The sequence below is a fragment of the Megalobrama amblycephala genome, unplaced genomic scaffold (assembly GCF_018812025.1).
Source record: "Megalobrama amblycephala isolate DHTTF-2021 unplaced genomic scaffold, ASM1881202v1 scaffold496, whole genome shotgun sequence".
In the NCBI taxonomy this organism is placed as follows: domain Eukaryota; kingdom Metazoa; phylum Chordata; class Actinopteri; order Cypriniformes; family Xenocyprididae; genus Megalobrama; species Megalobrama amblycephala.
Window position 1 is genome coordinate 88,463 of NW_025953412.1, and position 9,678 is coordinate 98,140.

Sequence of the window (9,678 nt, forward strand, 5' to 3'; positions counted from 1 at the left end):
TAACAAAGGAAAAAAGTTTGAATGTTTTAACAAATCTTGTCTAATGAAATATATCTGTATCTGCATGTAAATAAACACTGTAACTATGTTTGGTCTTTTCTTTAAAACATTATTGTAACATCAACTTATTAACATAATGAATTTTGTACTTACGACATTGCTTCTAGCGCTAACAACAGATGGATTGCATGTACACACATACTGTCAACTTCCTTCTTTCCTTACAGGAAATAACCTCTAACCCCGAACTCCAGATCTACATCATATCAAAATAAAAGTCCTTAACATTTTGCCTTAATGGCAACACACTCCCCGCCTGGCATCTGTGAGGTCACTACACTTAACAAGTTATGTATTAACTAAACATATGAACATCATTCTTTACTCAGAAGCAAAACAAGTTCCGTCACTGGTCTAAGGTACTTTTTTGAATGTCCTTGATCCGTGGTCTTCAATTCCACCTTACGGACTTTCCCGTCTTCTCCAGGAATAACCTTTGTGATTATCGCCATAGGCCAGTTGTTGCGGACAACTAGGTTGTCTTTGAGGAGGACGACATCTCCTTCCTGCAGATTTTGGTGGGACTTGGTCCATTTCTTCCGGCCTTGTAAAGTTGACAAGTACACTTGTCTCCAACGGCGCCAGAACATGTTGGACAAGGCTTGTACTTGTCTCCACTGCTTGGTTAAGAGGTCTCTGTCCGTAAAGTCTCCTGGAGGAGGTGGAGTACCGACTTTCTGAGTTAATAACATAGATGGTGTGAGAATGAATGGATCCTCTGGATCATTTGAAACTGGAACCAGAGGCCTTGCATTCATAATTGCTGTCACCTCCGCCATTAGTGTACACAAGACTTCATGGGTCAGGCGAGTGCCATTTTCAAGAAGCATTGAGTCCAGAATCCTTCGAGCCACTCCAATGAGACGTTCCCATGAACCACCCATGTGCGAAGCATGCGGTGGGTTAAACACCCAGGAGCATCCTTGTTGGTGTAGGTACCTCTGCACAGCGGTGTCTGGTTGGTCTGCGCTCATCCCGAGTTCTCTGCAGGCCCCTATGAAATTCGTGCCACAATCTGACCGCAGTTGTTTGGCTGGTCCTCTTATGGCAAAGAAACGCCTTAAGGCATTGATACAACTCGAAGTGTCCATTGAGGCAATCACCTCAATGTGAACCGCCCTGGAGCTCATACAACAGAATAATATGGCCCACCTCTTGCTCTCAGGCTGAACTCCTCTTGTACGTCTGGTAGTGATGTGCCATGGTCCGAAGACATCTAACCCCACATACGTGAAGGGAGGGCAGGCTTTGAGACGCTCTGGTGGCAAATCCGCCATTAACTGCTCCTGCATCCGTCCTCTGAGTCTACGACAGGTCACACATTTGTGAAGAGTTGAGTTAATGAGCCTTTTACCTCCCAAAATCCATAGTCCTGCAGCTCTCACAGCGCCTTCTGTTAAATGGCGGCCCTGATGTTTTACTTGGGTATGATGATGTCTAATGAGCAGCAAGGAAACATGGTTGTCTTTTGGGAGAATTACAGGGTTCTTTTGATTGATCTCTACGTCTGCGTTTTTCAGGCGACCTCCGATACAGATGAGGTCATTCTGCAAAATAGGGTTGAGACGACGTAGACAGCTGTTTATAGGAATTGGCTTGTCTCTTTCTAGAGCCTCAAATTCCTTTCCGAATGCTTTTCTCTGTACGGCTCTAATGATGACTTCTCTGGCTTGGGAAAGCTCATCCAGAGAGCGAGGCAGCTCACATTTATGCCATCCTCTACACTTGTCCATCATGTTAGGGGACTTGTAAGATCTTGCAACATGAATTAAGAGTGCTACAGCTCGCTGGAGAGTGTTGAAGGTGGAGAACCTCCCAAAACGCTCTATGCTGAGACCTTTCTCGTGTAGTTGGGTGGCATAACTCTTCACATCCGGACGAATTTCCGCATCCAATTCTGGCGAGACTAAACTGAACGACTGAATAGGCTCTGGTTGAATGGAAAGCTTACGCAGAAAGGTAGGTCCGTTGAACCACATTGTTTGTGTGAGACGTGATGCTGGAACAGACCTTGATGCAATGTCAGCCGGGTTGTCCTCTGTGCGTACGTAGTGCCACTGTTCAGGATTTGAGGTCTGTCGAATACGCTGGACTCGATTGTGGACATATACATAAAACCGTCTGGATTGGTTATGAATGTATCCAAGAACCACTCTGCTATCAGTGTAGAACTTGATGGAATCTAGCTTCAAGTCCAGTTCATCCTGAATCAGTTCGGCCACTTCCACAGCCAAAACCGCAGCACATAGTTCAAGTCTCGGTATGGTTGGCTCTGACTGAGGAGCGAGCTTAGACTTCCCCATGACAAATCCAATGTCAACAATGTCTTCTTGGATGATCCTCAAATATGCTACAGCCCCAATGGCCATAGTAGAGGCATCACAGAACACACAGAGTTCCATCCGTTCGGCCTTGATTAGAGAGAGACCTGTGTACATCCTTGAAATATGGAAGTGCTTCAGCTCTTGAAGTGAGTTTCGCCAAGCCTCCCACTTGCCTAATTTCTCTTCAGGTAATGGAGTGTCCCATTCTGAAGCCTCAGAATTCAGCTCTCGGAGAAAAGCCCTGCCTTGAATTACGACAGGAGCCAAAAAACCCAAGGGATCAAAAATACTGTTCACCATGGAGAGAACTCCACGACGAGTAAACGTTTTACCTCAATGGACACAGAGAAGGTGAATGTGTCCGTAGCTACCTCCCACAGGAGGCCTAAGCTGCGTTGGACGGGCGACACCTTCGCACAGAGGTCTACCTCTTTTCCCTCTGCCACACAGTCCTCACTTGGGAAAGCTGCCAAAACAGCCGGACTATTCGATGCAAACTTGTGGAGCCTGATGTTAGACTCAGCAAGCGAAGCCTGAGTCCTACGCAGCAAGTCAATGGCTTCAGCATCAGTAGGGACAGAACAAAGACCGTCATCAACATAAAAGTGACGCTCGACAAAGTTAACGGTGTCTTGTCCATATGTTTGTGCACCGTTTCTGACAGCCCTTCTAAGCCCCTAAATTGCTACTGCTGGGGACGGGCTGTTCCCAAACACATGGACTTTCATCCTGTAGTCTACGACTTCATTCGTTACATCATTGTTCTTGAACCATAAGAACCTCAAATAGTTCCTGTGTTTCTCTTCTATGAGAAAGCAGTAAAACATCTGCCTTATGTCTGCCATAACAGCCACCTTTTCCTTTCGGAACCGCATGAGTACTCCCAGAAGAGAGTTATTAAGATCGGGCCCAGTCAATAGTACATTATTTAAGGAGATTCCGGAGTGTTGGGCACTCGCATCAAACACCACCCTGATTTGACCCGGTTTTTGTGGGTGAAATACTGCAAAGCTCGGTAAATACCAACACTCTTCATCTTCCCTAAGTCCAGGTGCCACCTCAGCATGATCATTCTCCAGCAGTTTATCCATGAACGCTACATATTGCTGTTCCATCTCCGGCTTTCTTCTCAAGTTGCGTTGAAGTGATGCAAATCGTTTGAGTGCTTGGCTGCGGTTGTTAGGCAACCGTTCTCTAGGCTGCTTGAACGGTAGTGGAGCGACCCAACTATTTGAATCATTTCTGTAGACTTCTTTGTCCATTATGTTCAAGAAAGTCTCATCCTCAATTGATGGTGCCAGCTTGTTGTCCTGTTCAGTGCGATCGAATACATTTTTCCCCAGCTTGTCTTCTCTAGCCCTGCCAAGCCCTAAAACCCTCTTCCTGGGCTCTTTGCTGTGAAGTTCATCACTGACATGCATAAAACTTGTGCACGGTTGGAGGAGCGAAGGCCGTTGACAATCAAGCACTATCGTCCTGTACGTGCTGACATTTGGCTTGTGCGCATTTCCCAGGCAGACCTCACCAACCAACACCCAACCTAGGTCAAGACGTTGAGCAAAAGGGGCGTTGGGAGGGCCATTCACTTGTTCCCTTACCTTGTGCACTCTAATTACGTCTCTACCCAGCAGCAGCAGGATCTCTGCAGTGGGGTCCAACTCAGGAATGTGTTCTGCTACTTTGACAAGGTGAGGTTGATGAAGAGCGGCGTTCGGCGTGGGAATTTCAGCCCGGTTGTCAGGTAAGTCATTACATTCGATAAGTTGGGGAGAGGGATTGTCACTTTCCCATCAAGTGCTTTGACCATAAAATCTTCAGCCCTTCTACCAAATGTTTCCTCCGTGCCGGAACACGTTCTCAGTAAGTAAGGATATGGCTTACTCTGAATGTTGAAAAGATAGAAGAAACTGGACGTCGCCAATGACCGGTTGCTTTGGTCATCTAAAACGATATATGCCTTGATGGCTTTATCTGGACAGCCCTTGTGATACACCTTTGCTAGGCATATCTTAGAACATGACCTCCCAACTCGTTCCGCACCACATACTTCAGTACAGCTTGAGCTGATGACTTCCCTACTGTCATTACCCTCTTCTCCCTCCCCGCCATTCATCGACGAGATTACAGGAGCCGTGGACTGTGGTGGAGGGCCCGGATGCATAGCTGAGACATGTTTGGTGCTGTCACACTCGGAACATTTCACTACTGCAGTGCAGTCCTTCGCCACATGACTACTTGAGCCACAGCATTTAAAGCAGAATCCTCTTTCTTTCAGAAAAGCTTTCCTGACTTGAAGGTCTTTGGCTCTAAAGGCTTTGCACTTCTTCAATGGATGTGGTTTCGCATGTATAGGGCAGCTCTTATTTGGATCAATGGAAGTGCTTGACTCTGCTGGGGAGACATTGGTCTTATGAACTGCAATGGGGTTCTTGGTGCTTTTAAGATAGGGACTTTCAACCTTTACAGAAGATCCACTAGCATTTAAAAAGACAAAACTTGGATCATTCCTTTTCTTAGCCTCATAGCAGATGAATCTGGTAAAGAATTCAAATGGTGGAAACCGTCCTCCATTTTCTTCTTTAAACCTTGAACCCGCAGAGATCCATTTTTCTTGAAGTCCATAAGGCAGTTTGGTTACTATAGGTTCAATGCCACGAGCAGTATCCAGGTAGGACAAACCTGGAGAGTAGCCGTCTTCCTTAGCACACTGCACTTCCATCAGCAGATCCGCTAACTCCCTTAACTTCAAATTTTCTTTCGCCGAAACCTTAGGGAACTTATCGAGTCGCGTGAAGAGGGCTTTTTCAACTACCTCTGGTGCTGCGTAGCATTCCTGAAGACGTTCCCAGGCTTTTCTGAGTGCTATGTCTGGACTCGTTACATGCACTGAACGCAGGCGCTTCACTTGGTTGCTGGATTCTTTGCCAAGCCATCGAGTCATTAAGTCTAACTCCTCAGTCGCAGTGAGAGCCAGCCCTTGTGTGGCATTTTTATATGAAGACTGCCAAGCGCGATAATTTTCCGGTTTGTCGTCAAACTCATACAAGCTTGCGCTCACCAGGTCACGTCGAGCTAAATATTGCGCAAGATGTTCAGTAGCAGACACACCCTGGTCGGGTTTTAGTTGGGGGTAATAGCACGGAGCAGAAATATTCAAGTCAGTATGAAACGTCTTCGAATCGACTTGAGCATCCTTTCTGTCTGTTAAAGTCTTACCATATGACAGTTCGACTGCCGGTGGAACATAAGCACCGTCTAGCCCATCCTCCAATAAATTCACATTTCCTATGTCATTAGCCTGACATACCTCATGTGAAGGAACATGGTCCTGCCGGTATGGAGAGAAGGGGTTATTCGGACTGAAAATAAGAGCGCCATCCGCAACAGGCAGAAAAGTCTGAGAGCAATCCTCAGTAAGCGCCCGCCTTGTGGAGCTAGTCGGGTCAAAATGAGTTTGGACGTATTCGCTTGTCCGTTCCATTTTATCTTCTCTTGAAGCGCTCGTTTCATCCAACAGAATACACTTCGCAATTGTATCAGCCGATTCCCAAACGGCTGCTTCAGCTTCGGCAGCCGCCGCTTCACGACACATCGCGAGTGTTTCAAGCTCAGTCTCTCTTTTTACTTTTTCCAACTGTGATTCAGCTTCTTTAGCTGCTTTTTCTATTTTTGCTTTAGCCTCTCTTTCTGCATATTCAGCGCGTACTTTAGCAGCTGCTGCTTTAGCCCGTGCACGGATTGCTGCACTGCTTGATGACGCAGATGAGTGAGAACTTCCACTAGCTACAGAAGACTTAGTACGTTTTCCTTCCATCTTGTCACGATGTTCAACACTAACTTCGTGTCTTTTCACTGTGCTGTCCTCACTGCAGTGTAGCAACTGCAGCTATACAGCCAGCTAACTCTGATACAAAATGACGAAAAGTCGTAGTGAGCGATTTCTTGCTGTTTACTGTGACTTTCAACATCATCTTACATGACAGAGTGAAAACTGTAACAAAGGAAAAAAGTTTGAATGTTTTAACAAATCTTGTCTAATGAAATATATCTGTATCTTTCTTTAAAACATTATTGTAACATCAACTTATTAACATAATGAATTTTGTACTTACGACATTGCTTCTAGCGCTAACAACAGATGGATTGCATGTACACACATACTGTCAACTTCCTTCTTTCCTTACAGGAAATAACCTCTAACCCCGAACTCCAGATCTACATCATATCAAAATAAAAGTCCTTAACATTTTGCCTTAATGGCAACACAACCTCGTGACAGTGGTGGAGAATGCGGGCAGAACAGTGAGGAATCACTGACAAGGTCACTGCTCCAACCCCTAATTTTTTCCCCTCTTCCTCTGTTTGTGTCACCAGCACCACGGAAGGCGGCGTGCGCGTCCCCGCGATGGAGGACGTCTTACAACGCCTCGCTGAAGTAAGCATCCGCCAGCAGCAAATAGCGGAACACCTCGCCACTCGCCTGGGCAGGACGGAGGATGAACTCGCCGCCGTCCGGGCGGCCGCAGCCCAGTGCATTCCGCTACCTGAGCCTCGGGCACAAGCTACCCGCCTGTTACCCAAGATGACAGCTGATGACGATGTGGAAGCCTTCCTTCAGGTCTTTGAAAACACCGCCCTCCGAGTGGATGGCCCGAGGACGAGTGGGCACGTGCGCTGGCACCCCTCCTCACCGGTGAAGCACAGAGGGCTTACTTCTCGCTCCCCTTGGCAAGTGCCGACAGTTATGCCGAAGTTAAGCGAGAGATCCTGGCGAGGCTGGGCCTCTCCCCTGTGTGCGCCGCCCAACAGTTCCACGAGTGGGAATACAAGCCCCGGGTGCCAGCCCGTGCCCAGGCGGCTGAACTCAGCTGCATCGCCCAGCACTGGCTGTTGGAAGGGGACCCCACCGCAACCCAGGTAGCGGAACGAGTGGTGGTCGATCGCCTCCTGCGCGCACTACCTCGCGCCTACCGACAGGCCGTCGGCATGAGGAACCCACGTGACGTCCGGGAACTAGTGGAGGCGATCGAGCTGGCGGATGCTGTCCATCACAGCGGAGCAGGGGACCGGCTGCCGCCATTTCCCCGCTCGAAGGCACCGCGCGACCAGTCAGCAGGCAGACGGTTTCCCCACCGCGAGATGAGCCCATGCCAAGTGCAGATCCACCATCGCCTCCGCGAGTCTGGCTGGCAGGCTGCATCCTTCAACAGCGAGTACCGGCGGGAGCCCCCGAAGCAGAGGTGAAGGTCGATGGAAGACGGTTCCGGGCCCTGTTGGACTCAGGCAGTGCGGTCACCCTCATCCAGTCGCGGCTGTGCACCCCTCGAAGCGGCCGGAAAAACTTCCTACCCCTTACCTGTGTGCACGGGGACACTCACCAAGTACCGGCCCGTGAGATGGTCATTTCGTCCCCCCAGGGCACCTGGCCGGTGCAAGTAGGCCTGGTGAAAGACCTGCCGGTGGCCGTACTACTTGGAAGGGACTGGCCCGGCTTCGAGAAGCTGCTGTCCGCCTCTACTCAGCCTGCCAGCCCCAAGGGGAACCGTCGAAGACCGAGGCGGCTGCCTGGACCCCGCCGCCGACCGGCCCTGCTCGTCTCCGACAGTGGGAGAGAAGGTGAGACCCCCTCCCAATCTACTAATCTGTTTTATGATGTGTACCAACAGGCCGCTGGAGGGGGCTCTTTCGCCAAGGAACAGCGGGAGGACGACCGACTCAAGCACTGTTGGAGCCAGGTGCGAGTCGTAGATGGAAAGGACGTCCTCCCCCGGCCCCACCCTCTCCCACATTTTGTTTTAGAGAATGGCCTGCTGTATTGTGTCGCCCAGCGTAGGGGGGAGGAGAAAAGGTTACTAGTCGTGCCTCGAGCCAAGACCGAGACCATTCTAGAACTGGCTCATTCCCACCCCATGGCAGGACACCTCGCTGCAGCCAATACCGCTCAACGCATCCGCGACCGCTTCCACTGGTCGGGCCTGGACGCCGAAGTGAAGCGGTTCTGCCAAGCCTGCCCAACCTGTCAAGCCACGTCACCCAGGACTCCTCCCCCCAGCCCGCTCATCCCGCTGCCTATCATCGAGGTGCCCTTCGAGCGGATTGGAATGGACATAGTGGGGCTGTTGCCGAAGTCTGCCCGGGGGCATGAGCACATCCTGGTCATCGTCGACTATGCCACCCGGTACCCAGAAGCAGTCCCCCTGCGGAAGGCCACCGCGAAGGCCATTGCCCAGGAGCTGTTTCTGCTGGCCAGTCGAGTCGGCCTCCCCTCGGAGATCCTGACTGACCAGGGAACCCCCTTCATGTCCCGGCTAATGGCAGACCTCTGCCGGCTGCTGCGAGTGAAGCAGTTGAGGACCACCGTCTACCACCCCCAAACCGATGGGCTCGTGGAGAGATTTAACCAGACCCTCAAGCAAATGCTCAGACGCGTGGCGGCGGAGGACAAGCGGGATTGGGACCTCATGATCCCCTACGTGCTCTTTGGGATCCACGAAGTTCCCCAGGCCTCAACTGGCTTCACCCCCTTCGAGCTCCTGTTTGGCCGTCAACCTCGAGGCCTCCTGGACGTGGCCCGGGAAGCGTGGGAGCAGCAGCCGGCCCCCCATCGTACCATCATTGAACACGTCCGGCAAATGAGGGAACGGATCGACCGAGTGATGCCGTTAGTCCGGGAACACCTCACCAGGGCCCAACAGGCGCAGCAATGTCATTACGACCGGGCAGCCCAACCACGGGAGTTCCAACCGGGAGACCGCGTCATGGTCCTGGTCCCCAGCTCCGCATGCAAATTTCTGGCCTCCTGGAAAGGACCCTACTCGGTGGTGGAGAGGATTGGGCCAGTCACCTACCACCTGAGACAGCCGGGACGCCGGCAGGTGGAGCAACTCTACCACATCAACCTCCTGAAGAAATGGGTGGGGACCCAGGACCAGGTAGCTGCCCTAAGCCTCACCGAGCCCGTGGTTGTGGATGTCAACCCCCACCTTTCGGCTGCCCAGAAGACGGAGCTGCAGCACCTGGTCAGTCAGTTCCAGGATGTGTTCTCCTCTCAGCCCGGGCAGACCAACGTGCTTCAACACCACATCCGGACGCCCCCAGGAGTCATCGTTAGGCAACGGCCCTACGAGTCCCGGAGGCTCGTCGGCAGGCTATTGAGGAAGAGGTCCAACAAATGCTAAAGTTGGGGGTAATAGAACCGTCCCGGAGTCCGTGGTCCAGCCCCATTGTGATGGTCCCAAAGCCGGATGGTACCCTCCGCTTTTGTAACGACTTCCGTCGCCTGAACGAAGTCTCC

General features: G+C 50.9%; 1 protein-coding gene across 1 annotated transcript; it reads right to left on the bottom strand.

Moving 5' to 3' along the window:
- Positions 1-216: 216 nt before the first annotated feature.
- On the bottom strand, positions 217-1,438 carry LOC125261825. Its single transcript, XM_048180370.1, has one exon. It carries the CDS (start codon positions 1,350-1,352, stop codon positions 375-377), a length of 978 nt encoding a protein of 325 aa, XP_048036327.1. The 5' UTR covers positions 1,353-1,438; the 3' UTR covers positions 217-374.
- Positions 1,439-9,678: the final 8,240 nt, after the last annotated feature.